The sequence below is a fragment of the Corvus hawaiiensis genome, chromosome Z, assembly GCF_020740725.1.
Source record: "Corvus hawaiiensis isolate bCorHaw1 chromosome Z, bCorHaw1.pri.cur, whole genome shotgun sequence".
In the NCBI taxonomy this organism is placed as follows: Eukaryota; Metazoa; Chordata; class Aves; order Passeriformes; family Corvidae; genus Corvus; species Corvus hawaiiensis.
Genome location: NC_063255.1, coordinates 79,365,774 through 79,393,170, shown reverse-complemented (window position 1 = coordinate 79,393,170; position 27,397 = coordinate 79,365,774). Strand labels below are relative to the sequence as shown.

Sequence of the window (27,397 nt, the reverse complement as noted above, 5' to 3'; positions counted from 1 at the left end):
ATAGAAATGAAAGCAAAATTCCTTTTTTTTTTTTTTTTTTTTTTTTGGTAAGAGTAACTAACCGTGTTGCTTACGTAGACAAGCACTCATCTACTAATCACCACAGAGTTGCTTCAGCGACAGAAGAGGAAGCAGAGGTGAGGCAGTCCACCTCCTCTGGGACACGAGGTACCTGGGCACCCTGCCCCTCTGCGTGGTTCCAAACAGCCTATTCAAGTTGCGCTGAAGGAAACAATCAAGTATCAAGGTACAAACACAGCAGGACAGCAGCCTGATGGCACAGGAGCAGCAGGAGCAGAGGTCTGCTGGTGGGGCCGGAACACGGCGTGTGGCCGCGGGCTCAGGGACGCAGGACCAAGATCTGTATGGTGCTGGCCTGAAAAAGCCTTCCACTGTCACGTCTCAGATCACAGTAACTGTGACCTCCTCTGGATTCACAGATTTTGGAGACAGCACACTTCCACTCAGCTGAACTAAAACCCACAAACATCCATCCACAGGTCCCGCTGGTGTGCCTAGAACTTTGGCTGGTAGAGGGAGACACGTCCGCTAAGGCACCCCGAGGCGATCTGACAGTGCGTGGGTGAGAACTTGGTGGTCAGCACCACGTCGTTGTGGGAGTAGAGAGAGCGGATCTCGCGCAGGGGGCTGGCCTCCCGCGGCAGGCAGTCCACCAGCTCGCTGCAGTGCGCGTCGAAGCCCAGCAGGCGGATGCCGAAGCCGTGCGGGGACGAGATCATGCGGCCGTCGGGGCTGAAGCAGAGCTCCTTGATGTAGCCCCGGCCCACGTTGGCCTCCTCGATGCAGTGCGTCAGGCGCAGGGAGCAGCGCGGAGAGACGGGGCGCACCGGGGCTCCTTCCTGGAATTCATAGACACAAGTCCACTAAAGGGAGAGGCAGAGAAAGGGACACTGAAAGAGAAGTAAAACACTGCAAACACACATTCCCTCCCCCTGCACCTGAATAGGTAATGAGCAGTTCACATGAACAGGTAGTGGCATAGGAGAGTGATGCTCCTGCTGACCTGCTCTTCAGTGAGCACCCAGAGCAGGCCACTGCCTCAGCACCTCCCTCCCTATGAACTATCCAAGCAAAGCAGCTGCCCAGCATTAAAAGCTGCTATTTTAATTAAATGGGTGCTAGATATAATCTTTCCAATCTAGGTTTCATCTGCAGAGAGCAAAGCCTAATCCTTTGGCCAGGCACCTGCTCTAATTTAGTAAATATTTAAATTAAATCTATAAAGTCAAATTCATCTGACTGTAACTTAGAGCAGATCACTGGCATTTTATACCTTTGACTTCAAAAGGAATGGAATCTTGACATGAGGGGGTGACAGAGTTTTGAAGGAAGGTTATGAACAGCTCTACAGCCAGTTTGTTATTTGTGAGACACATTAAGATCCCTGTCTGTCATCTCATTATTTACTCTCAAAACAAATGCAAAAAACCAAATCAATGACAAAGTTTATATCATGTTGATTCCACCTCTGCCCCACGACAAGCATCCCTAGCTCTGTTTCATGCATCCTACTAAAATAACCACAAAACAAACAATGCCAATGAATATTAATAAAAGAGAGTAAGGCAGACTCTAGGACTAAGAGAAGTTATAACTCAGTCATCAGTACCAACTGACCCAATATAACATTCTGCATTTTACAGAAATTCTGTGTTGTACAGTGGTTTGATTATTACAGAACCAGCATTAGAATTTGTAGCCAATCTGTTAAGCTTCCACTCAGTCCCCTACACTTCTGTGAAGGGTTACCATTACAAAGAGTGGCTTTCTTCAACCAAAAAAAAAAAAAATCCCAAACGAATACACAGAGACACAAAAAAAAATCCCACCCCAAACAAAACCAAAGCAACCTAAATTTACATCAGCAATCAAAGTAACTGAACTGTTTATTATTGGTCCAGTATTATTGTCTATTGTTGGTCAAGACAGAGGAGCAGAATCCACAGCTTGCAGCTGAACTGTAGCTGGTCTTATGACTTCCTACATCAAGTAAAAGGCTTGAAGCAGGTTCTACCAGGAAGATCACTTAAAGAGAACAACAAAAGAGATACATCTGACTGTACGTATTTTAAAGAAGAACACAAGGTAATGTGTTACCTCCTGGTCATCTGTGTTGCTGGAGCAGCGGAGCAACGTGGCCCACCCCTTGGGGTGCAGCTGCAGGGATGTGATGCAGTTTCCGCGATCTCTTTCTCCAGGAACCTCTGGTGTTAGCACCTCAAGGCTATTTCTAGGTGATCCCCCTGGAAGAGGAATTAACTGTGAGTCCCAGAGAAATGCATACATTGACCTTCACCTCTCTCACCCATCCTGCTGCTGAAGTGGGGTCACACCTGTGGCAGCTGCACATGGCTGCCAGGACAGACCACACACTGTCAGGACACAGAAACTCCTGCAGCCAACACCAGACTGGGCTCAGTCCTCTCTTCAAACAGCTCCTTTTGTGGAAATCTGAATGCCAAGACCTGTATTGAACCAGCCCACGCTGACAACTACATTAACCTTCCACACTTACGCTCTACATTAGCACTACAGCAAAATCTAAAGAGTGCAGTTTTTATAAGAACTGTTGATTCTCAAACTTGTATGATGTCCTCTCCAAATTCCTTCCAAAACTTGTGCAGCTTGCAGCTTTTCTCCCTTCTTCCCCTCACCCCCAGGTAAATCACTCCCTGGCATCCAGGTAAGCCTCCTCTCATCAGAATACTTCAGCATCTCACAACCACGAGTAGCTAAAAATTAACATTACATTTATTTGAAATTGCAAGGGATGCACCAAGTATTCACCCATTTGCCAAGTTCACGCTGATTCTCTGGAAGTGTATCCTCTTTTTTTCCCTTACAGATCATTCACACAAACTTTGTTCAAGGAAAAACACAAGGAAAACAGAGCACCTCTACGTAACAACAACATATTGAAGCAAAATAAAGATCTTGTTACTTTTACCAGATTTCTCAGAAATAAAACCGGATTAGATCCCCAGGCTTTGGTGTGCAATGAGATTTTATTGGTTAAGTAGAAGTCTCAGCAACACCATTCTTTAAAAACCACAGGACAAAAATGCAATTTTTCACTATCGTACTCTGGCCTCTTTTGAATACAGTAAATTAAAGTCCAGGATTTCTTTTCATTTATCTTTCTTGTAGTGATCTTTCCTACCTTCTCGCTGGGAGGGCCGTGACAAGGTTTTCTCCGAGAGCGGCCCCGAGTTGTTCTGGTGACAGGGTGAGCCCACAGCTCGAGGGCCAGAGGAGCCTGATGACGTTATGTCTGCAAACAGCACCAGACAGATGAGCCCACAGGTACCCCAGCACACGCGGGCTGCTGGCCAAGAGCAGCCCACAAAATACCCCTAGCACAGAACTGCCACAGACCGCCTCACCAGCATTCACCTGAGCTCGATGTGGTCCTCCTGGCTCTTAAAATCGGGTAGCTGCCAACCTCTAAAGACTTGTTTAGGTCAAGGTCGTGCAAAATCAGAAGGTAACCAGAGGAGGTGGAGATCAGCATTTTGGAACAGTCTGGTGTCAGCCTCATTCGCATCAGAAAACGGGTGTGAAAAAACTTCTTGTGGGGACATCCATCCTCTGTGCACCTGGATAGCAAGGAAAGCACAAGAGGGGCCTGTGGTCAGCTCCAGCTCAAGCTCCTGATCGTGTCCACAAGAGTACAGGATGTGCCCAGCATCACTCATTTTGCTCACCCCACAACCTTTTTCTCGAGCACTTTATTTATGTCTTTCTCCTACTTTTTAATGAAATGGGAGAAGTCACACATTCATACAACTACAACGATGAGGACAGAACCTTCTTGGGAAGAAAGAACCACGTGTTGGCACGTCAGCAAGAGAATCTCCTTTCTAGCCATTTACTATTACCAGAGAGGTGATGCATGCTCTTGGTAAGGGCTATGAACTACTCCCAGTGTTTCAGAACACATGGCAGCCCCACTCAAGGAGGCAGGCCTTGCATCTTGTACCTGTCCTGGTGTGCTGCAGAAAGGCCAAGGGGTGAGCACAGCCACGTACCTGTTGGTATCCCAGATGATGACGTTTCCATCAAAGCCCGACGTCACCAGTAACCTCGTGTTGGTGTCGTACTCAATATTCTTGACCCAGCTGGTGTGGCCATGCAGAGTACATACTTTGGTGTTCAGCTTCCTCAGGTCCCAGAGCGCTATCGTCGTGTCATCAGAGCACGTTGCGAACAGCCGGTTATCCAGGAACCTGGGAGCAGGAGGGAGACACGGCAGCTGCTCAAGGCCGTCTCCAAGGCAAACGTTCTTAGGCAGGAATGTAAGCTAATGCAGAGATAAGCAGAGCAGCCACAAACAAAACCCCTCCAACTTACAGCAGAGTGTGTGCCAGTGGAAGTTCCACTGAACTGCTGGGATATGAACCAGCAGTGCCTCTGTAGCAGCAAACGAGCAAACACACAGAGGGACAGCAGAGGTTTGATTTGGTTTGGGGGTTTTTAGGGGGTTTGTGCGTTAATGAATTGTGTTCAAATCACACAAGAGCCAAACCACCACTGGAACACGTGCTCAGACAGACCCCCCACAGTAACTCAGTCTGTTCCCCCTCTGGACAACGTTCAGCTCAGTGGGGTTGAAACCAGCACAGCTAGGAAATAAACTGAATAAACGGAGTCCAGAGTTTACTGAAGCAAATTCAAGGCTTTTCAAAACCACCGAGTGAAGACGAGACCTTGTTTGAGAACATACCAATATAAGTTACTTGGTTCACTGAGAAAATCAACAGATTAAATCACTGAGTTTGCACTATGCAGATCAAAGGCAAGCACCACTGGAATTCAGGCAAGCCTTGACTTTCAGAAGGACAAAGCATGCTGGTTTATGTTTGGAAGACATTCGATGAAGGCACTCAATTAAGAAAAGCCCTAACTGAGGTAAAAGGAACAAGACACCCATCCAAAAAACACCCACTAAAAATCCTTCAAGCCTAGAGCTACACCAAGCAAAAGCACCAACAACTTTGAAAAATTAATACCCAACTGCCATTGGAAAAATCCCAAACTTTGGTAAATAGTAGGCATCTTTGGTGCTTACTACAAGGGCCTTCTGCAGTGCTGCAGAATCCTGCTCATCAACCTGAGCAAGGCTCCAGGTTACGCTGTAGTAACTGCGTGCAGAACAGAGTTCAGTTCCTTTGTGTCAGACAGACACACATTTTAATCCAGCTTTCCTGACAGACATCCAGCTAACGTAAAACTTCAGTCTTTTGTAACAAGGACAACCATGACGAACATGGCACCCCACATCATATTGGGCTCTTTTGAGTGAAAACACTCAGAATATTCTAAAGTTTTCCTGGGTTGTTTTGTTTCGGTTTAGTTCTTGGTTGAGGTTTTTTGTTGGTGTGCAGTTGGTTGGTGTGTAGTTGGTTTTGGAGTGGTTTTTTTTGCTTTGAGAATCTGAATGAAGAGCAGCTGCAATATTGTTAGAATTAAATTCACACCTCAAAATCTATTCCCAGAACAGCTTAAAACCCCTGAATTAAAAAGCAAAAATATTACATGGTAAAAATAGTGATGGATTTAGACTCCTGCTCTTGCTATCTGCAGCTCTATCCCAAGAAAGTGGCAGAGGATTTAAACTATAAAGCCTAAGTACAGGCTGAGTTGTGTTAAAATGTCCCTCCTGACCTACCTGATGTTATTTACACAGTCTTCATGAGCTTCGGAGAGAGTCTTGATGTGCTTTGAAGATATTGGGTCAAAGAGCAGGACTTCAGTCTGTTCACAGGCAACGGTCAGCACCGACCTGCAGGGAGCGGAACAGAAAACTCTGTGTTTGTGCTGGGTTTTGCCCTCCAGCAGGTGCCTGTCATGCCACAGACTCCCTGTGTCATCGGGTCCATCTGCCCACACCTTCCAGGGGTTCTGAGACAGAAGAAGTAACACTGATTCAAAGGTTTATATGGAATATCTATTTGCCCTTCTGCAAACCAGTCGGATTTTTTGCACTAAAACCTTGCAAAATACAAATTTGGCAGTAGCGGGGGGACCCCCAGCACCAGCCTGAGCTGGACACTCGTTAGCAGGATTGTCACCCCTGGCCCCTCTCCTCCTGGAGAGAGTCCCTGCTCCACCCAGGTGAGGTGGGAGGAGCACAGGATGACACCGCACGCCAGGAACTTGCCCCAGTTATTTAAACCACAGCCCAGGGGTGCTGCTGATGTAAGCAGCGCTGACACCTGGCCACCAGAACGGACCCTGCGCCTCGGGATGCACGGGCACAGCTGGACGGGGATGTGGGGCACACCTGAAGCGCCGGGCACACCTACGCGGAGCCTCCGCACACCGTGATGGGGAGCGCGGGGCACACCTGGGAGGGATCCCGAGCACACCTACCCGTCGGGCGAGTACTCGAGGTTGAAGACGGCGCCGTGGGTGCGGGTGCTGAGGGACACGGAGTCCGCGGGCTGGATGGCGCCGTACAGCCCGGTCATGGCGCCGAACGTGTCCCGCGCCGGGTCCACGGCGGCCCCGCGGCCCAGGCAGCGCCCGCGCAGCCACGCGAAGAGCCCGCCCGGGGCGCCGGGCCCCGGGTCCGCGGGGTCGCTGTGGCGGGGGGGCTCCGGGTCCGGCCCCGGGTCCAGCCCCGGCCCCGGCCCCGGCTCCGGCCCCGGGCCCTTGCTCATGGCGGCGGCAGCGCCGGCCCGCGTCCGCCCCCTGCCGGCCGCCCCGCGCCACTGCGCCTGCGCGGACCCGCCCCCGAGACCCCGCCCACACCGATCACGTGTTCGCCACTGCACGTGACCGCAGTGGATGAGCAGGATTCTCAGAGCGCGGGCCCCTCAGAGCGCGGGCCCCTCAGAGCCCGGGCCCCTCAGAGCCCGGGCCCCTCAGAGCCCGGGGCCCCTCAGAGCGCGGGCCCCTCAGAGCCGGGGCCCCTCAGAGGCCGGGGCCCCTCAGAGCGCGGGCCCCTCAGAACTCGAGGCCCCTCAGAGCGCGGGCCCCTCAGAACTCGGGGCCCCTCAGAGCCCGGGCCCCTCAGAACTCGGGGCCCTCAGAGCCGGGGCCCCTCAGAGCGCGGGGCCCCCAGGGCGCGGGCTCTGGCGCCGGGCGCTCAGGGGCGGCTGCAGCCGAGCCGTTGTCATCCAGCGGCTGCACTGGGGCCGTCCGGTGCTCACCTCCTCTTCTCTTCTGACGAACAGGGAAGACCATCCTAAGAGGAATTTGCTGTCTGGGCGAGGGCCACGGGCGTGAGGCGGGCGGGGCCGTGCCGGCCCTGGGGATCGCCAGCACCGACCCAAAACGGACCGCAGGCGCAAACGGAGGGATGAACTGTGCCTCGGACTGCTCAGCGCGAGAAGGGAGATATAAACAGCAAACGGAGGGTTGAGTACTAATTAACAGAAAAGAGATGTAATTTGTAACCAATTACTGCTGATGTCTTTGTACTATGTATAAACAGTGTAAAGTTTTGATGGTCGGCGAGCAGCTTTTGTGTGCACCCAGCTCCTGCCTTGTGCAAACTAGGACGAAAATCCAGGGTGAACCAGCAGTGCCTGAGCTCGGTGTGTGACCTGGGGCTGCGCCCCTGGGAATGAGCCCACGTTTGGGACAGCACCTCCCTCCCCGGGCCTGCGCCTCCCTGAGCCTGGTGCCCCCCACCCAGTCCTGGCCCAGCACTCTTTGCCCTCTTTAAGACAATTAGCAGCAGGTTTTTTCCAAAACTACCCAGGGTGATGCCTTACGGTCAGGGTCCCTCCTCCCCACAAAAGCCACTGCTCTAGTGGACTGTGAATATTTTTCCTTGTGTTTTTACAAACATACTGACATAATATTTTTATAAATATATTAAATGTCAATATGTTTTTTCAAACAGCGTGTTCTGAGAGCACGAAAGACGCTACTAAAACCTTGTTGGCAAAGAGGAGTCTGGAGAGGCCTCATTCGTCTGGTCTGGTGCTGGAAGGTGCAGGACAGGTGTCAGTGAGGATGGCATCCATAACAGTCCCAGGCTTCGAGTCCAGCGGCCGGACCACCCCCTCCTTTGGGGTCTGTTTCATGCTGGGAGTGTCACTGTGACCTCTATCTTATCTCCAAATGTTCATTCTGTCCCCTACAGAGGAACTCAGCTTTCCTCCAAAACATTCCTTGTCCCTTGCATGTTATCTCAAGTCTTACCCCCAAAGTTTTCTCTACCCATCTACTACTGACTCCACTTTGACCTCAAAATTCACAGCTCAGTCTTGGATCTCCCTCATTCCTGGGGACCTGCTAGAACGTTTGGAGTCCTGCCCCTGGTCACCACAGAGAGACCTGCCCCAGTCACAGAGCATCAAGAGATGGCACAGTGAGGCCATGCCGGGGTCTGGGACCAGGAGGAGGCAGAGTGTGTTCGGTGGGCTGGGGAGACATGCTTGGAACACCTTGGGCAGAACCCCAGTCTGTTCATGGAGAAACAGGTCAAGAGCTGTAGCAACACCCAGCGCAGAGGGTGATATTAACGCACCAGGCCTCGAGAAGAGTTTCTTGGCAGAGCAGTGCTGGGAAATGTAAAATGTACTCCTGATAGTGCCTCAGGGAAACACAGATGCTCTCCCAGGAAACAAAATACAAGTCAGTGTTGTTGCAGCTGACCCTGTGTGTGAGACACAGACCCCTGGCCTCATGGAACCGGTCCCTCCCCCATCCCTGCGCACACACCACAGGATTTCAGTAAAGCCCTATCCTGTGGGCTGGAAGGGGTTTCCAAGAAGTGTTGCTTGCCTCCCTCACTGCCCAGTCAGGTTTGTGCTGGACCTGACTGGACATCCTGCTTTGCGCTGGGGTTGAGTTCATTTCTTCCCGAGAGCAGGCGTAGTGCCCTGCTCTGCATTCAGGGTGAGGAGAATGCTGATCATACGCGGATGTTATGGCTTTGCCGGGCAGTGCTGGCCCTGCCAGGGGCGTTCCAGCTGCTTCTGCCCTGACAGCAGGCTGGCAGGGGGGCTACAACCAAGACAGTTGATGCCAGCTGGGTCAGCTGTTATTTGTATCCCCTCCCTTTACGTTCCCCCAGTTTACATACTGAGCATGCCATATGGTGTGGGATGCAGATTTCCAGGTGGTCAGAGCTTTTGGGGGAGCCTCCTGCGCATGACCTGGCCAGGCATCAGTCAGCTGGCTTCCTGCAATTCCAGCCAGAAGGATGTGCTGGTCATGCAATTCTTCCACCTTTTCCAAATCATAAGTAATTTTTGGGGATTCATTGGCTATCCAAATTCTATCTCTGAATTCCATCTGCTTATGCTTATCTCCATAGAGACAGTATAATGGGACAGAAAAGGAAGAATAATGATAAAATAATTAGAATATACAAGACAGGTGGTGCACGATGGAGGAGGATCCCTGGGAAGTTGCCCCAGGCTGACCAGGCCTGTGGCATCTGTGGTGCGAACCGTTGGTTCAACACGGCGACAAACAGGGAAACCACCTCAGGACGAAACTTTTGGGGAAGCTCGTGAAACACTTTGTACAGCTGATAGCCGAGACCCCCGTCACGGACCGGCACTGGAGCCGACCTGCTCGGCGGGAGAACGGGCACCAGGAGTACGGGGCTCCGCGGGGGAACTCTCGGTTCGGCCGGGCGGTGCCGCACCACGGAGGAACGGCCGGACCCGCCCCGGACCCGCCCCGGACCCGCCCCGGACCCGCCCCGGACCCGCCCCGGACCCGCCCCGGACCCGCCCCGGACCCGCCCCGGACCCGCCCCGGACCCGCCCCGGACCCGCCCCGGACCCGCCCCGGACCCGCCCCGGACCCGCCCCTTCCGTCCCAGCGGCGCGATGGAGGCGGCAGGGCCGGCGGCGGGGATGGAGGCGGCGGCGGGCGAGGCGGAGGCGGAGGCGGAGGCCGCGGTGGCGGCCGAGGCGCTGCGGCTGCTGCGGATCGAGCCTTCGGCCGCGGGCGGTCCCAGCGCGGGGCGGGCGGACGGCGCGGAGGAGCCGTGCTCGGTGCGGGCGGCGGGGCGGTGCTCGGTGCTCGGTGCGGGCGGCGGGGCCGCTATCGGTGCTCGGTGCGTGCGGAGGGGCCGCGCTCGGTGCTCGGTGCGGGCGGCGGGGCGGTGCTCGGTGCGTGCGGAGGGGCCGCGCTCGGTGCTCGGAGCGGGCGGCGGGGCCGCTATCGGTGCTCGGTGCGTGCGGAGGGGCCGCGCTCGGTGCTCGGTGCGGGCGGCGGGGCCGCTATCGGCGCCGGGCCCCGCTGAGCGCCGTGCCCGCTTCCCTCCCGCAGAGGAACGCGCTGCGGAAGCGGCGGCGCTGGCAGCGGGTTCTCGCCGCCCGGCGCGGGAAGCGGCGGCAGGAGCGGCAGCGCCGCCGGGCACGGCGGGCACCAGCGGACGGAATCGGCCCGGGACCGGCGCTCGGCAGCGGAAGGGTCCCGGCCGCCCTCGCCACGGAGCGGCTGCTGGAGGCGCGGGCGGCGGGCCCGCGGCTCTGCGTGGACCTCGGCGTGGGCGGCAGCATGACCGAGAAGGTGCGGGGGTCCCGGGGGCTGCTCGGGGGTCCTGGACATGCTGCCCTCCGCGTGTGCCCGTCCCTGCCGCGGGCGGGGCACCGGGGGCTCGGCAGGACCCGCCCTGGGCTCCCAGCCGGCGTGTGACCGAGCTCGGCGGGACCGCCAGCCCCGGGCTCGGGGTCACCGTCCCGCTCTGTCCCCAAGGAGAGTGGCCGCCTCGCCTCCCAGATCCGCAGGCTTTACGGGGCGAACCGCCGCGCCGCTCGGCCCTTCTGGCTGTGCCTGACGGGGTTCGCGGCGGGGACGCCGATTTACGAGCAGTGCTTCCGCATGAACGACGGCTTCGCTGGATACCTGGTGAGGGTCTGGCTACGGGATCAGGGAGAGCTCAGCCCTGTGCTCTGCATCTTATTTAAAATCAGACAGTTGTTGCTGCTCTCCCTTCCTCAGAGCGCACTGAGAACTTCTGATGAGGAGAGAATTTAATGGAGTTTTTAGAAGTGTGTCTGTCAGTGCCTAGAACAGAAAACGTTTTCCAATTGAGAAAGAAAAACCCTGGGTCACTGGAGATCTGTAGGATCTACAAGATCTTTAGGAGTTTGTGTGTCCAAAGCAGTAGTGTCAGTCCCAGGATATCTCTGTGTCTGGGAGGGGGCTTTGTTCTGTCAGATGCACCTTGGGCTAACTGGCTGCTTCACTCTGTCTGGTGTTTTCAGATGGATACAACTCCACAGAGTTACCTGGACCTGTTTCCTTTGGATGCCATTGTTTATCTCACTCCTGACTCTGAGAACGGTAAATATTTCACATGCTTTAGGCAAAGGAGAAACAGAGCCAAAGGCTGGCTTTTAGAAATTTCTTTTTGAGGCTATTCCATGCTTCAGGCAAGTCGTTCCTACATAGGCTGTCTCACATTGGCCAGGGTGTGCTGTGTGCTCACATCTGGTGCTAAATCTGTGCTGGTGGGACCCATCTGCCCCCAGGCCTCAGCCCCTGGGGCGAGGGCGCTCTGCCCACTGCTGTCCTTGGACGTGGGGTCTGCTGGCAGAGCAGTGTCCTGCAGGATTTACTGCTGTGTGGTGGTGAGCCAGTGCACGTCCTATTTCTAGTCCTTGAAGACATCGATCCGGACAAGGTGTACGTGCTGGGAGGGCTGGTGGATGAGAGCATTCACAAGGTGGGTGATGCCTGCCCCATTCCTTCACAACACCAGAGACATCCCAGTGCTGCGGCTGCCTCCCCATCCCTTTTTCTTCAAATTCTTCCTGGGCCCAGCAGCAAGCTGGGAGAGGCTGCAGCAGTGCGGGTGCCACGAGCCCCAGGGCGGGTTTTGGCTCTGTGGCTGCTCATGCCACACGTGGGACGCTGTATGTCAGCGTGTCCGTGTGTCCCCTGCAGCAGCTGACCCTGCGGCGGGCACGGGAGCAGTCCCTGCAGACAGCCCGACTCCCCATCCGCGAGTACATGGTGAAAGCCCCCAATGCCAGGAACTACCACTCCGAGACACTGGCCATCAACCAGGGTGAGGGGCTGCAGCGGGGCTGCAGGGTCCCGGGGGACACCCTGGGGTCTGGTGTGATCCAAAGGCTGGGCGCAATCCTGTGCTCCCCGGGAAGCTGTGCACAAGGCAGGGGACACTGGGCTGGAGGGCTGCTGGAGGGATAGGCTGCGGAGGGATGGGAGTTTTGAGGTCTGTGCCATGCTCAGCCAAGTCTGACAATGGCGGGGAGGGGTGTTGGTGTCCTGTACCCCGATGGGCTGGCACACCTGCTCACAGCAGAGGATGAGCTCATGTTCCTTCACCTCTGCAAGGCGAATGTCTCTCTGCTGGTGACTGCGGAGGGGCTCATGACCCAGGCCAGCTCCTCAAAGCTTTTACCCCTGATGTGAGGACTGTGTTGCCCCTCCATCCATCGACACAAGGCAGTGGAAGTGGCTGAGGGCTCTGTGCCCATGGGGTGGGGTGTAAGTGCCTGGGAGTGATGGTGGGAGCACAGCACGTGTGGCTCTCTACAGGGGGGACACCGACAGGTGGTACATGTCAGCCGAAACAGTGATGGGTGGCACCTTGCTCTAGTTGACACAGTCACTTTTGCTTTGCCCAGAGCTCCCTAAAGTCCTCTCCAAAATAGCTGTCTGCCCCTAGGTAAGCTGCCTCAAGCACCAGCTCATCAGGTGGTACGTGGGGACCCTCTCTGGGTCAGCTGTTATCACCTCCCTCGTGTTCAGTGGGTGTCTGTAGAGCTGCTGCCGCCATCCTCACAGCACGTGTGTGACTCAGTATCTCTCTGCTCCTGACAGTCTTTGATGTCCTGTCCACCTACTACAACACACGGAGCTGGCCGGCAGCCCTGAGGGCTGGAGTTTCCTCTGGAAAAGGCTATGTGCTACCAGATACAGTGGAACAGGTGGAGACAGCCCAGTGCACCACTGCTGCCCAAGAAAATGCTTTATTTTGTGGTGAGGAGCTGCAGAGGCAGGAAGCACCAGCGTGACTGTGCACAGCAGACAGCTTGGTTTCCAGCAGTGTGAGGACCTTCTTGGAGTGACACCTTCTACCTCAGGAGTGTAGTGCTGGACATCCCCATCCCCTTGAGCAGGAAACAAAAGCTGGTGGAGCCTGCGATCAAGTGAAAACTGACAGGAATTCAGTTTTGCTTCTTTGCAGCTGTTTGTGACTCCTGTACCTACACTTGCTCTGGGATGGGGAGGAGAGCCTTAAGGTGTTTTCTTCATTTTATTGAAACAGAGAAAGGTGAAGTTAGGATTGCAAAGCTTATGGGCAAGGAAAACCCCCTACCATGGGACAGGACAGTGCTGCTCCTGCAGGAGAGTGCGGGACAGGGAGCAGCTCCCAAGGGCACTATGTCCCAACAACTTAAACCCAGTGAAGACTAGGTGAGTTGTTGAAGCCTTTGGCTAGTAGTATGCATCTAATACAAAATAAAATGTTTAGATCCCCATTGTGTTTCTACAGTTACTGATGAGCAATACCTCGTCACACCTGACACACACAGGTCCCTGACCCCCACATCCCTGCTGGGAGGTACCTGGGCTCGGCCGTGCCCTGCACAGAGCAGTGACACGTGCCACAGCCACAGAAGGAAGTGTGTTGGGTGCAGCTGAGTTGATACATTACCTCAGCCATTGCTGCCGAAAGCCCTAAAACCTCGTGGCCACTGGCAGCAGGACCTGAAGGTCATCTGAGGTAAGTTTGGTTATGTGTTTTCATTCCTCTCTCACAGCAAGACCCTTTCACAGCCTTGAGGCTTGTGCCCAAGTGCGTGTGACAGCGGGGTCCGCAGGAGTTGTTGGGGGGCTGTCGTGGTTTAACCCAAGCCAGGGTTAGCCCAAGGTAAGGTTAAGCCACAACAGGGACTCAGGGTGTTGTGGTGTCAGTGTTGGCAAATGCCTGTCGCTGTGCCCTGGGGGCTCTTGGCAAGCTGGATATGGAGATGGTCCCCTTTGGTGTCCCAGAGCCAGGGGACACTCCTGTCCCTACGGTGCCTGGGGAGAGGTGGTGCCATCACTCCAGCCCACCCCTGCCCCTCAGCTGCTGGTGCAGACCCCTGTCACCCTAAGCACGCTCAGCTGCAGCAACAGCGCCCTGGGGAAAGGCAGCCGCCCCTCAACACCCCCAGGCTAGACCTCAGCAGTGAGGGACCGGCCTCTGCCCCCTCCCCCCAAGGGCACTGCAGTGCTGCCCCGCGGGGATGCACAGCAAAACCCCTTCCAGCTCACACCTGGCCAGGTGCGGTGCGCCGGGTGGGAGGGGGACCGGGCTGGTCCTCGCCGAGGCAGCGACTGACAGCCCCTGCACAGCTCCGACCACAGCGTTACGGTGTCGGGGCTTGCCCCTGCCTTCTGGCAGACACCGAGCCGTGAGCAGCTCCGAGGGTGGGGTGGAGCTGATCAGGGCCTGTCTCGCTCATCAGCACACGGCAGCAGAGGAGCTGCCCTGGCTGGGACAGCCCTCTCCTGCTAAGGAAAAGCAGCTGATACAGGATCACTGTGTTCCCTCAGCCGCAGAAGGTGGAAAAAGCCACCTGGGGTCCTTCACGTTAGGCCAGGGTGGGTTCGATGTGCCTTTAGTCCGGAGCCTGCCTGGAGAGCAGAGTGGATGAAAGGCAGGCTGAAAGGCTCCCACCCTTCCCCATGGGTGACAAAGGCAGCTGAGACAACACCGTGAGACTGATCACCTGCACAGCCTGTGGGAGGCAAGGGATGAGCCCTGGGCAAGACACACACTGAAGTGCTCCAAGAGCACCCCAGGGCACGGCTGCTCTTGGGGAGCCCAGCCAACAGGTGTGGGCACATCCTCCCATGGCCATCCTGGGCTAAACATCGCCTGGGAGAGAGCCTGAGGTGGAAAGAGGGCACACGTCTGGGCTCTGTCGCCCTCAGTGCCCTCGTGTACCCCACCCAGCCTGTCACATCCACGGCGATGCCCTGAACTGCTGCAGCAGACAGAAGACAGCAGCTGCTAGGGCCGTGTGCTGGCGGGCAAGGAGCTTGGTGCCCAGCTCAGGGCAGACCTGCCGATGGAGCTGCTGGTGCAGAGCCTGCACCAGCTGCTGGTAGGTGCCCACCACATCCCCCAGCGCAGCTCCCAGCTCCTGCTGCCTCTGCCTGCAGCGCCGGCAGTGTGTCACCTGGAAGCAGGTCACTGCCAGGTGAACCAGGCGGTCGAATGTGGCCCTCAGCGCACGCTGCATCTCTGTGAGAGGCTGCTCTGTGCTCAGGAGCGCCTGGCAGCTGGACAGCAGGTCCTGGGAAGCCCAGCCCAGGGCACCCTTGCTCTCTGCACCCTGCTCTGCACATTGGTCATGCAGGTGGGTTGCCTGGTTCCCACAGAGCTTCCCTACAACCTCCTGGAGCTCCGCAGTGTAGGCCAGGAAGCGGGAGAAATCCGCAGGGCTCATCCATGCCTGGTCCTTCAGCTGCCCAAGCACCCGGATGTGGGGGTCCTGCCCTGCTCCGTCCCCAGCAATGGAGACTGGGGAACTGCTCCCAGGGGTCCTGGGAAGGCTGCAGCTGCCAGAGGGTGGGGTGGTGAGGGGCCCTGGAAACTGGGGGGGGCTGGTGTCACGCTCCCCCTGGTTGTGGGGCTGGGGGAAGCAGCTGATGTAGGGCAGCCGGCAGACACAGCTCTCCAGCCCACGTGGTGCCAGGGAACAGCCCAAGGGCCCGGCTGGGATTCGGGGTGAAGGGGTCTGCTCACCATCCTCGGGGTTAAGACAGAGGAAGGAGTGTTTTGCAGCCCCGTGGGCTCCTGCTCCTTTCCCCAAGGGAACTGGGACTGAGGAGAGGGAAAGCGCTGCAGATGGAGCCAGGCAGGAGTCCTTCCCCAGCCCCGCAGCCTGTTCTCTAGGAAGAGAAGCCCATCTAGGCTCTGGCTGAGTCACATCTGCATCTCTCGTGGGCTGCCCTTCACCCGGCCCAGAGCTGCTCACCAGCTCCCTGCTGCAGCCTGCTCCAGCAGGGGCTGTTAGCATCTTCCTTCCAACAGCACTGGCCCCCACGCACCCGCTGGTCCTCAGACAGGCCAAAGGCTCACGTGAGTCATCCACCCTGTCCTGCAGTGAGCTGGGTGACACAGGGTCTGTCCTCACCCCGAACGAGAGCCAGGAGGGCCCCGAGGCACTGCTGCCATCTGCCAGGAGCTGGGCTGCCTCTGGGAACCCCACGTGGCCTTCGTGCACTTTCCACAGGGTCTCCCCACTCACCACCTGTGGGCTCCTCGCCCAGGACACGGCCCCATCGCTGCTGCTGTTGGCATGGCACTGACCATCGGCACAACACTGACCATCAGCAGAGTGCTGACCATCAGCACGGCCCTCGCTCTCAGCACAGTGCTGACCATCGGCACAGTGATCACCATCAGCGCTGCCCTTGCCAGTGATACAGCTCTGACCATTGGCTTGGCTCTCCTGACAGGGAGCGGGGGAAGGCTCCACACTCGCAGGGAGCGGTCCCTGGTCCTGGGCCAGCTCCCAGGGAGGGGCCATGCTGGGGCCAGGAGCTGGTGGCAGTAGCAGGAGTTTGTCAGGGAGGCAGGTCCCCTCTGGATCCCAGGATGAGGGCACAACACTAACCTTGTGCTGGGTGGCCACCACCCCACGCCCCCCCTCCTGCGCCCCTTTGGTCTGCCAGCCTCCCGTGGGCACACGGCTCTCCTCGGTCAGATACCTGGGATCTGCCTCCTTTGGGGAGCTTTCCTGAGCAGCTCCACTCTGACCTCTGGGAAGGGGCTCAGCTTCCTCCAGGGACAGCAAAGGGGGGTGTGCTGGCTGGAGGTCCACCTCCCCACGCTGGTCACCAGGATGGTGAATGTCCGAAACAGATGAAACCACCCATTCCCTCACTGACTTTGTCTCCGTGGTGTCAGGCTCCATGTCCATCAGGTCAGAGCAGGGGTCTGAGCCAGCAGGGTCCCTCTGGGCCTGGGTGGCCAGAGGAAGCCCCATGTCCATGTCCTTCCCTGTGTCCTCTGTAGAGGGTTGAGTGGGTGGCCAGGAGCAGCAGCGCTGTGGAGAGCCTGGGAGAGCTGCAGGGAAACTGACCTGAGAGGTGTAGTCAGTTTTCAGGAAAGACCTTCTCTTCCTCAGGTTCTTGGTGTAGGTCAGCTCCTTCTCCTGCCCGTCCTTCTCCCTCATCGATGGGGTCTCCCCCAGGCTGTAGCACCTCAGCCTCTTTGGGATGCAGGAGGAGCTCTCCGTACCCTCCCAGGATGCCATATCATAACCTGATGGCAAGAAAAAACATGGAAATCATGAAGCCATCCTGGGCAGCAGTATATCCACCTGCCTACACAGTTGGCCAAAAAGCTCTTGGCACAGGACTTGGAATCACAGACACAAATGCCCAGCAGCAATGCCTGGCTCCCAAGGGCAAAAGGAAATGGTCTCTCGTGATCAAGTACCTACTGGAGGCTGGACGCCACGAAAAAGGCAGAGCCTGAGTGTGTGGCTACAAGGACTGAAGGCCAGGGGTAGTGATGAGGGCTCTGGAGTCGCCTCACCAGAAGGCAGGTAAGTCTCCAGTTACACCTGGGGACAGCAGCAGCACTACAAGAGCACTGCCCACAGCTGTGGGCTTGTCATCAAATAGAAATGCAGTCAGAGGTTCCCAGCTGGATATTTAGATGATAAAAATTTCCAGAGAAGACAGGTTTTTCCTGAACACAGTACAGTGACTGTGCAATAATATGAAAGCCAAAACTGTTCTAATGGCACAAATCAAATTCTTAAGAGGTTCAGTTAATACTGAAAGAGCTGATTACTCCAGAAACAAGGATCATCTCATTTCTGAGAAAATACAATGGCCAGGGAGCTGCCAGCCCTGGGAATCCTTGACTCATCTATGTAACAAGCCTCTGACCTGAACACGACCTTTGATCTTGGGGGTTCACGGAACAATGTTTTACAGGTTTGGGGTCTCCTTAGCTGAGAGGAAGAGAGCAGAGATTCCAGAATGCCACTCCTCCGAAAACTGACTTTTCCCAACACACAGCGCTTGCATGTGGTAACAAATCCCCCTGCAATGTCACTGTAACAGTGCTGAGGAGTGGCCTGGGAAGAAAGGGCGTTCAAAGGTCCTTCAGAAGTCCTGGAGAAACCACTACGAGCTGGAAGGCGAGCCCGCGGGAGGACTAGGGGGGGGGAAGAGGCAGCACCCCAGCCCCGGCAGCGGGAGGCAGGACCTGCAGCACGGGGGTGTGTGTTTACCTGCCAGCGCGTCCGGAGGGCTGAGCCTGTCCGCAGCATCGTAGAACTCCTCCTCGGAGCTGGAGTCCCCGAAGCCCGGGGGTGGCTTGAGGACGAGGTCGCCGGGCCCTGCGTGCCCCGGGCCGGCGCCGCCGCCCTGCGCGCTGCCCGCGGGGGACGCGCTGTAGCCCGGGCTGCAGCAGCCGCCGGGGTCCGCCTCGGACAGCCCGGCCGCGCCCGGCTCCGAGGGGCTGTCCCCGGGCACCTGCAGGAAGCAGAAGAAGTCGGCGCTCCCGGCGGCACGCACCGGCACGAAGCTCCGGTCCGCGCTGCTCATCTCCTGCACGGTCGGCGCGTAGAAGTGGAATAGCTCTGGCCTGGAGGAAGAGCACGCTTCCAACTCATCTTCCTCCAGCGCATCCACGGAGTCGCTGGAGCCGCTCGTCTTGACCCCTCGGCTCTCGGTGTTGGCCGAGTCGGACGCCTCGGATGTGCTGTCCGTGGCGTTGTCACCCCCGGCCCGCGGGTCACCCCCTCCAGCCTGGGGCTCGGCGCTGCTCCCGCCGGGGCTGCGGGGCTCCCCCCGCCCCTCCTCACTGCCGCACGCCACAGCCGTGTCCGTGCGACACTCCGAGGAGGAATCCGGGTCCCAGGAATCTTCAGAGTCGCTGCAGGCTCGGGATTCATACCCTGGGATTTAAACGCACTCGTCAGCCCATCCGGGGCGTGGGGAGGGGGATCAGACACTGCCCCGGGCACTCGGGGGGCTCAGCCGTTGCCAGCTCACCAGCCAGCAAGGGAAGACCTGTGGGGTGTTTTTGCCCCGGAGCAGCAGGGCAGCTGCCGGGTGGCCCCACACCCCAAGCCTCGGTCTGCGACACCCAAGAGCCTGCAGATATCACAGAATCTTGGAACCATGAATGCTGGGAAAGCCCTCCAAGATCATCAGGTCCAGCTTTAATCATATGCAGGTGCCACCACCCAGGCCCACATAATGCTTTTCCCAGGGTCATCCACCCACTCCCTCCCCATGCTTTGTCAAAAAAAGGCTGTTTTGTTAAACCTTCTTCAGCTGAGACACGATGCAGTTGCTGTTTTTTCTCTCCCCACGTGAATATGGAGACGTTTGCATCCACAAAGAGTCTGTAGTAACCAACGATGAGGCAGACCAGATCCTTTGCACTGTTTGATTCCAGCAGCAGAGTGAGCAGCTTTTTTTTGTTAGTTTTATTTTTTGGAGGTGTAGGGGAGAAAAGGGTAAAAAAAGATAAGAATAAATAAATACTGTTTGTACCACAGTCTGTACGAACAGGCTGCACAAGGACAAGGCACCCCCTCCATCTCATACCTCCCTCATTCTGTTTCTGCAGGAGGCACAAAGAGGAGTAATTTATTTTTCCTGTGTTTTGTGCCTTTGGTATGTCTCACTGATGGAGGAAGAATCCCTTTTCCTCAGCAGGAAGAATCACTTCTCTCTAGTAATTTTTTTGGTTCTTCCTATGAACTTTCCCTCCCAAGTCTGTTCTAAGCCTTTGATACTGGTGACACCCTCAGCCTCTGAGAAGAGCTGATGGTGCAAGTGACTGCCCCTGTGCTTCTGTCCCCACACAGCTGCTCACCTTCAGGTCCTGCAAGTAGATCTTGACCGTGCTCACTCGCTCGGACTCCTCGCTGAGCTCCACCCTGCTGATGCTGGGGAACTCGGCCAGGCTCGTGATGATGTTGAGCTTGCTGTTGATGATCTGGCTCACTCCGTGCTTGGCGCCCACCAGCAATGCCACATACGACTCCCTGTCCTGCTGCTGTAGGGGCAGAGGTTAAACCTGTCAATAAAACCTGGCCACGTGTGACCAGCAGGACAGCACACCAAAATCAATCACACAAACAGCTCATACCATCAGGGTGGCATTGAAAATCTTCCCGCTGTACATCTTCAGCTCTCCCAGGATCTGCAGGTAGCTCAGGCGTACCTGGGCTGCTGTGAGCGTGTGCTTTGTTTGGCAAGAGAGGAAACACAGTTTAGACACAGGCAGCTGCAGGACAGGAGACATTCTTTGGTGCAGGACTGGGTATCTGACCAACACATCAAGCTCAGCCTGGACAGGCAACAGAGGTGTCCGTGGAGTGTCCCATGTGGCCCAGCGGGCATCTGGCACCCCAGAGCAAAGTGCAGCAAGACACACGATGCAGGGAGGTCAGGGAGCATGGGCACAGAGCATGAGAAGCAGGAGAGAAGCCCCAAGCAGCACACAGGGAGGGGACCCATGGAGGGAGGACGCTGCCACCAGCCTGGAGGCTCTGTGAGCCGGGGCTGCACGCTACCTTCTGCCGAGGGTCCAGCAGCACCTGGTTCCGCTTCAGGTGGTAGCTGATGGCTTTCTTGATGTCTTTCCCTCTCATGTTTCGAAGCAAGGTGGGTGAGATGAAGTTTTCGATTCCCCAGTCCCTCCTGGCAGAGAGAGGGGAGGGAACACAGGGGGTCCCAGCCACGCCGAGCCCCAGCAGCACAGGACAGGGCAGAGGCAGCAGGCAGCCTTGGGGCTGTAACACACCCACTGGCCTCACTCGCTCAAATTCTCTGCTACCTGCACCTGCCACCGGGTCAGGAGCGGGATGGACAATGTGCACTTTGATGCAGAATGGCCCTTTTCACATGGTTTTACAGGAGGTAATTCACAGCCTTCATAAGCCCCAATCTCCTCTCATCATCCAGAGGATGGAGATACTGTCCTTGCATGCACCTTGCTTTGGTGACAAGGTCATGACATTTCAGCACATTCAGTTTCCTGGACCCAAAATGAGGGCCATGGGTGCTGCTGGTGAGTTTATTCAGCCCAAGCATTAAACACCCCTGAGGGGAGAGCACTGCCCCTCTCCCCTGCTCCCGGCACACAGCTGGGCACATCTGGCTGCACAGGAGTGCACAGCGCTGCCCGTCACCACACCAGGGCCTGGTAATTAACAAAGAGCTTGTCACTGCCTCGTGGAGCAGCGCTTGTCTAGGGCAGGTGCAGTGTCAGAGCACCAAGGTGCAGCATGACATGGGTTACACCTGCTCCTCCTGAAAGTATTTCTTGGTCATTTCCCCGCAGACCCCAATACTTCACAGGATCTATCACTGCCCAAAGTAGGTATACCTGGCATGCTTCTGGTGGATGGAGAGATGTCCTGCCTGTGCAAAGCTGATGATTATACCCCCTCTCTCCAGGTACTGCAATCAATACTGGCAGGAGTAGCCTGGGTAACCATCACTGTGTGAGAGATCTGCAGTTTCAAGTCCCTGCCCCTGTGACAGGTAAGAACCTCCCTCTCCCTGGGGACACACCCAGTGGTTCACTGTCTGTACTACTCTGGCAGTTCAGCAGGTTAGGGACAGGGAGACCCACGAGGCCACCCTGCCCTAAAACAAGCAGCACAGCCAAGAGGCTGCAGTCCCCGCTGGAGTCCTGTGCAGAGCTAAACACCAGGCAAGCAGCGAGCTGATGCCGCTTGTGGCTGGCTCCTTCTTCTGCCAGGCTTAGTCACAAGAGAACACAGAAACCTGTGCACTTACTCGATGTATTTCAAGGACACTTTCTGTGGCTGAGCACACGCATAGATCCTCTCCTGTATGTGCAAAGCAGCCAGACGTAACGCCACGCTGCACTTCATTTCCACAGCAAACCTCTCCTGGAGCACATCGCTGCAGCTCTGCAGCAAACACAGCACAGTTGGGTCAGGGAGAAGACCGAACGAGACCGCCAACATGACACCACACATCCAGTTAAGGGTTCCACCAGCCAAGCATACAAGCCGATGTAAGAATTTCAAGGCAGATCGAATTGAAATGCTCTGATTTTAAGTGCTCTGCATTTCACATCCACACAGCTGAGCCAGTCTGAGGCTCGCTCTGGTTTAAAGCAAAAATAAGAATGGGGTGAGAAGGGATTCCTAAGCATGGAATGCTCCAGTGTCACCTGCAGGTACAGATATTCAAAGGCCACTGGGTCTTCCTGCAGGAGGTCCAAGGGGTCCTTGGGGACAAAGCACACTCTGAAGAGGCACCTGTAGTCATGAGAGTCTCTTTTCTGGACCACCTGCAACAGACAGAGGGCATCACACCACAAGCCCTCCCTCCACGAGCGCACAATGAGCCTTTGCTCCTGCAAACCCACGGGAATCGTTTAAAGCCCCTGGTGAGGGATGGTGCAGATTGTCCTTAATGAACACGAGGAGACTTTGCTAGGGCTTATAATTTTATCTCTGATTCTTCATCTGTTTTTTTCTTCTCCCTGCAGTAGCCCAGAAGCCTTTTGACAGCAACACTTCATTTAAATACCCACTGATCCCATAGGCTTGCAGTGTGACCAGGACAGAGGCCTTGGGGCTGCGTGATAACAGCAGGGAAAGGGGCAGGCTGCTCTGCTTTGGAGCTCAGTCACAAGACACAGCAGCCCTAAACAGACCCCTGCATCATCACTGTAATGTCAATACAATGTCAAGACTGAGTTATACATCAGCATATTTTATTCTGGGCAAATCCTGCCCAGCGGAAATCCTCTGACCCATGTGCTGAGTCATCTGACAGCATCAGCCACTGAGGGACCTGAACTCAGTGATCCTTGTGTGCGCCTTCCAGTTCAGGATGTTCTATATAAGATTCCATGAACCCCTCTGCAGGGGACTGCCAACCAACAAACCCATCAGCACGGAGCTGAGACACCTGAGCAGGCACTTCCTCACAAACTGAACGAGCCCAGGACCACTGTTGGAGCAGCAGGGCTACACGAGCTCACCTCATGTTTACAGGACACAAGGTCCTGGCTCAGAACTTAATCCAAGTGGCCCCTGCTTGGATGAATGCTCTGACCACCCAGGGAACTGTGAACAGCAAGGTCATGCACAGCTGTCCTCAAGCTGTTGTAAGGCTCAAACAGTCCTCTGTGGATGGGCCAATGTGAAAGGAGGCACAAAGGATGTCACCCACAACTGCTCTACGTGGTCCAGGCAACACCAGCCCCTGGGTACTGCTCTGTGTGTGGGCACTCCAGCCGGGGCAGGGTGCTCCCCAAGTGCCACCTCCCCAGGGATGTGGGTGAACATCATGGCAGAGGTGGATGGCATCACAGGGGGCTGGGCTGAGCTCCCTGCTCTGGTGACTCCTGCAGCTCTTGGCTGCCTCTGCCCCTCGCTGGCCTCTGTTCCTGGGGGACAGTGCCCCTGCAGGGCCATGGGGCGCAGGGGGGCCCAGCTCACCTGCGCAATGAGCTCCTCCTCGTGCAGCAGGTGGATCTTGGCCAGGCTGTACTGCTCCTCCAGCACCAGCGCGAAGTGGGCGATGCTGCGGATGGACAGCTTCTCCTGCAGCGTCAGCACAATGTCCTGGGGGCACAGGGGTCACACAGAGCTCAGGTGTGGCACCAGTACGGTTCACACCACCCTGTGTGACTCCAGCCTGCAGACCTGTGGAGCAGGGGACAGGTACAATGCATCCCAGCAGGGCAGCAGGACAAGGTGGGGAAGCTGCAGCTTGCCGTGGTAAGAGTTCAGCAACATGCAAACTCCAAGGTGTGATAGGCATCAAATCCACCTCCTGGAGCTGCCTGTCCTGAGCTGCTCACAGTCAATGTTTTACAGGTTTCAGCTGAGTGGTTTTGAGCACATTCTGTGACCCTTGACCCAAGTGTTTGCTGTGTTTATTCTTCCAGCTTTCTAGAACTCTACAACACTTGGGATGTGGATGCCCCGTCCCTGGAAGTGTCCAAGGCCAGGCTGGACAGGACTTGAAGCAACCTGGTCTAGTGAAAGTTGTCCCTGCCCATGGTAGGAGGCTGGAACTGGATGGTCTCTAAGGTACCCTCCAACCCAAATCAGTTTGTGATTCTGTGATTTGTGAAGAAACTACAAAGAACTGGTGAAAAACACTTCTCTCCAACAAAAAAAAAAAAAGAATTTGAGAGCATAATTGTAAAAGTCTTGCCAATCTGACTGAAACTGGTGTTTCGCTTGTAATAGAGAATTCTGTCAATATACTAACTGTTATGGAAATAACAAGGTTTACTTTAGGCAAAAAGAAAGTATCACCACAGGCTTGACTGAGCACAAAGTGAAACAGAAGCCTATGGAGTCACTCAAGCTTCTTGAGGTAAGCGTAAATGTTTAACTCATCTCAGTTTTAAGCCAGGATATCTCAAACCACAGAGGAATTTCTAGAAACACCTAAGTTAGGAAGCATTTTATTCATTTAGGTGTTTCTGGAGGGCACTAATGAGGGCTGGTCTCAAAAACTGGGAAAACTTATTCCATGTCAGAGCTGAGAAACTCAAGTCAAAGACGAAGAGCTAATGCATCCTTTAGAAATCAAACCCTTGGAGACAGGCACTCAAATCTCTCTTTACCACTCACCTCCCCTTTCCCTACCTCCTCCTTGCTTTATTGCACTATTTTGCTTTTCCAGACCCTGCAAGTCAAAATACTTGCAGACACTTGCCTGAGAGACCACAATGGTTTTGTGAAGCTTGAATGAACCAGACAAACTCCTCCTTTTCTGAGGAAAGTTTTCACTGCATGATAAATGAAGTCCCTTTGCTTTTCCCCTTAATTTACTTTCAGCCTGATAACCCCTGAATGTCTGTCCATTGTGAACCTCTCCCACAGCATCTGCACTGGTGCAGGACACCACATATCCTTTAAGTTATGACCTCCAACCACTGGGCATGGCCAAATCTTACTCAGTAAACTCTGAGCAGCTGCAACAATCAGGCCAGAAGCACTGGAAGTGTGTCAGCCTGTGTCCAAGCAGAGCAGTGATGGGAAGGGCTGGATCAATGGCTCTGCAGAGCAGCATCATGCTCCAGGGGAACAATGGCAACCTGCCTGTGATGCCCCCAGCAGAAGTGATCTGAGGGAGGATCGCTCTTCACTCAGGAGGATCACATGCTGCTCTTTCACCTGAGGGGGTTAATCAGCGCTCATGTCTCCAGAGGAGGGGAACATCCTTAACACAGACAACCCATCGTGCCCAGCAGCAGCCAACAATCCCCTTCAGACCAGCTGGCCACTGCACCCCGGAGGCTGCGAGCGCCCTGCCTGCACCTTTGCTGACGGGTTGGATTGGGGTAGTGGGAACAGCCTGCTGAGCATCCTTACCTTCACAGTGGTGCTCCTCTCAAACCTGAATGCCTTCGTCTGTCCGTTCTCCAGGTACACCTTGAGAACATTGGGCATGAACAGGAGGGAGCTCCCCTGCAGAACAGAAGCAGCAGCTGGACCCTCGAGCATCCGGCCTGCAGGCACCAGCTGCTCTGCCTGGCACTGCAAGCCCTGGCATCCAGGAAAATCCTTCTCTACCTTGGCAACCCTCTTCCATGGCACCAAGCTTTATTCCTGATTATGCTTCTGGCACAGAATGACACAAAGAGAGCACAACAAATGCCTTTACCGTAACACTGCGGGCAGTGCAGCGGCTGCACGTGGCCTGGGAGCACCGTTCCGTTCCCAGCGGCACAGGAGGATCCGGCAGGCACTGAAAGCAGAAAGCCATCCTCCCTGCTCATCACCAAAACCCAGCAGTGCCTCCAGAAAACATCACCCATCACGGAGCAGCACAGAGCCCACACTGACACCATCCCACCGGCAGCAGTCACAGCTTCGCCCCCAGGCGCTGCCCACACCCTCCACGCTGCCAGCACCGTGGGGAGCCTGTCAAACACACAGTGCTGCTTTCACTGCATGTTCCCCTGAGATTTGTAACCCTGGGGCTTCCTAAGCAGGAGATGATGCTACCAGAGTGTCCTGAGATAAGTCCCAAATGTGGGCCAAGGTGAGGACACACTCAGCAAGAACATCTCTGTTGGGTGCTTTGAGAAGGGTCTGGGGACTTGGCCTCTGTCCTGCTGGGGCAGCCCAGAGCATCACTTTTCAGCCCTCCACCTCACTCATCAGTAGAGAATACCTCCACCTTTCCTCCCAGTTTCACCACTGCTCCTCTGGTTGCTCAGTGCTGGGGAGGTTTACTCCTCCACTCTGGGACTTCCTATTCAGCATGTGTTTTTCATGTTCTTGGACCAGCACATGACTCCTATCACTTAAAGGGTTCATCTCGTCAACAGAGTCTCAGGGTTAAGAATGGTGTTTCTAAGACGATCTCTCCTGTGTTTCACTCACTGTGCCACACATTACAAACCTCACAGCCTTGGTCCCTCTAGACAGAGAGCCCATACACCCTGGAAGTACTGCCAGAGCAAACATAAAACCCTCCTGAATCCCTTCCTTGTTCCTCTCATACCCATTTTGTGGGGTTCAAGCTGCCTACGGTCACCACTGGGAAAGAAGAAGAGAACACTGCAGCTCTTCCCAGCCCCAGGATCTAACTCCTCTGTGCTAACTGGCCCAAACATGTAACATCTTTGACAGGTGTGGGATCCTCCATCAGCTCCAGGACAGCAGTGCCATTTTACACCAGCTGCACATCTCCTCTGGTAGCTCCCATGGCCACAGTTACCATGTGAGGGGGCCTTGCACAGCCAGCACACAACTTAACATCTGCACAAATTATCACCACTCTCCTGGTCAGATCCAATTATCCAGCCAGAACACCCAGAGAGGTTTCTCTCTTTCCATGAAGGCTATCAGAAGCTACTATGAATTAACCCTGAAAGCCTCAACAGCCATACCCCTCCTGTCCTGCCTGGGGTGAGGCTGATGCACCCCAAGTTACAGCAGCTAACAACACACTGCCTGGCGCTGGCCCGAGGGTCCCCAGGGGCCTGTCCCTTGCATATTGCTCAGTGATACAGAAATACATCATCAGTCCGCGGAAAGCGGAGGCAGGACAGCAGCGAGCCTCATTAATAATTGATGCTCCCAGCCCGGAGTTTCGGGTTTCAGCTGCAGAACGCAGCCGCTGGGATCCTTCCCGTCGCCACAAGGATCACTTAGCCGTGCTCCATTAGGATGACAAGAGCAGTATATTTACTGAAACAGGAGGCTGTACAGTTTTTCAGGGCCATAATGCCCATTTTGGCTGCCTTAGTACGTCAGTCCATGGAAAGGCGAGCAGCCGTTAAGCACTCAGGGCTGCTGAGGTGCATAGTGCTTTTCCAGAAAGAAATTATAAATATGCAACAAATCTATTTACTCTTCCTTTGTGCTAATCCTTCACTGCTCAAAGCAGGTTGCACGTCCAGATGGTGAAGAGGTAAGCTAACACCAGTGGGGCCCCA

General features: G+C 55.5%; 3 protein-coding genes across 12 annotated transcripts in view; 1 reads left to right on the top strand and 2 right to left on the bottom strand.

The window, feature by feature from the left end:
- Positions 1-47: 47 nt before the first annotated feature.
- Positions 48-6,683, bottom strand: DCAF10 (DDB1 and CUL4 associated factor 10). Of its 2 annotated transcripts, none has more exons than XM_048291276.1 (7): positions 6,394-6,683; positions 5,690-5,803; positions 4,050-4,247; positions 3,415-3,617; positions 3,182-3,292; positions 2,119-2,264; positions 48-884 (listed from the first exon to the last, which is right to left on the bottom strand). In XM_048291276.1, exons 1-7 carry the CDS (start codon positions 6,681-6,683, stop codon positions 516-518), a joined length of 1,431 nt encoding a protein of 476 aa, XP_048147233.1. In that variant the 3' UTR covers positions 48-515. The 2 variants fall into 2 exon arrangements, with proteins under 2 accessions (XP_048147233.1, XP_048147234.1); XM_048291277.1 differs by having other exon boundaries at positions 48-860.
- A 3,120-nt stretch (positions 6,684-9,803) lies between these two features.
- On the top strand, positions 9,804-13,451 carry TRMT10B (tRNA methyltransferase 10B). 2 transcript variants are annotated; one of them, XM_048291280.1, is made up of 7 exons: positions 9,804-9,986; positions 10,264-10,506; positions 10,693-10,845; positions 11,205-11,283; positions 11,598-11,665; positions 11,890-12,010; positions 12,790-13,451. In XM_048291280.1, the coding sequence occupies exons 1-7, from the start codon at positions 9,819-9,821 to the stop codon at positions 12,981-12,983; spliced, it is 1,026 nt and encodes a 341-aa protein (XP_048147237.1). In that variant the 5' UTR covers positions 9,804-9,818; the 3' UTR covers positions 12,984-13,451. The 2 variants fall into 2 exon arrangements, with proteins under 2 accessions (XP_048147237.1, XP_048147236.1); XM_048291279.1 differs by having other exon boundaries at positions 11,887-12,010.
- Positions 12,920-27,397, bottom strand: part of FRMPD1 (FERM and PDZ domain containing 1) — a 27,185-nt gene continuing 12,707 nt past the window's right edge. For 6 of the 8 annotated variants that reach the window (XM_048291271.1, XM_048291270.1, XM_048291269.1 and 3 more), the window contains 11 exons: positions 25,615-25,698; positions 25,323-25,418; positions 23,430-23,555; positions 22,151-22,270; positions 21,748-21,884; positions 20,517-20,643; positions 20,090-20,185; positions 19,814-19,996; positions 19,258-19,405; positions 18,216-18,884; positions 12,920-17,233 (listed from right to left, as the gene is read on the bottom strand). In XM_048291271.1, the coding sequence (XP_048147228.1) occupies positions 14,919-17,233; positions 18,216-18,884; positions 19,258-19,405; positions 19,814-19,996; positions 20,090-20,185; positions 20,517-20,643; positions 21,748-21,884; positions 22,151-22,270; positions 23,430-23,555; positions 25,323-25,418; positions 25,615-25,698 (4,101 nt within the window). In that variant the 3' untranslated portion in view covers positions 12,920-14,918. The remainder of the gene's footprint in view (positions 17,234-18,215; positions 18,885-19,257; positions 19,406-19,813; positions 19,997-20,089; positions 20,186-20,516; positions 20,644-21,747; positions 21,885-22,150; positions 22,271-23,429; positions 23,556-25,322; positions 25,419-25,614; positions 25,699-27,397) is intronic. The other 2 variants (XM_048291273.1, XM_048291272.1) reach the window with 1 other exon arrangement.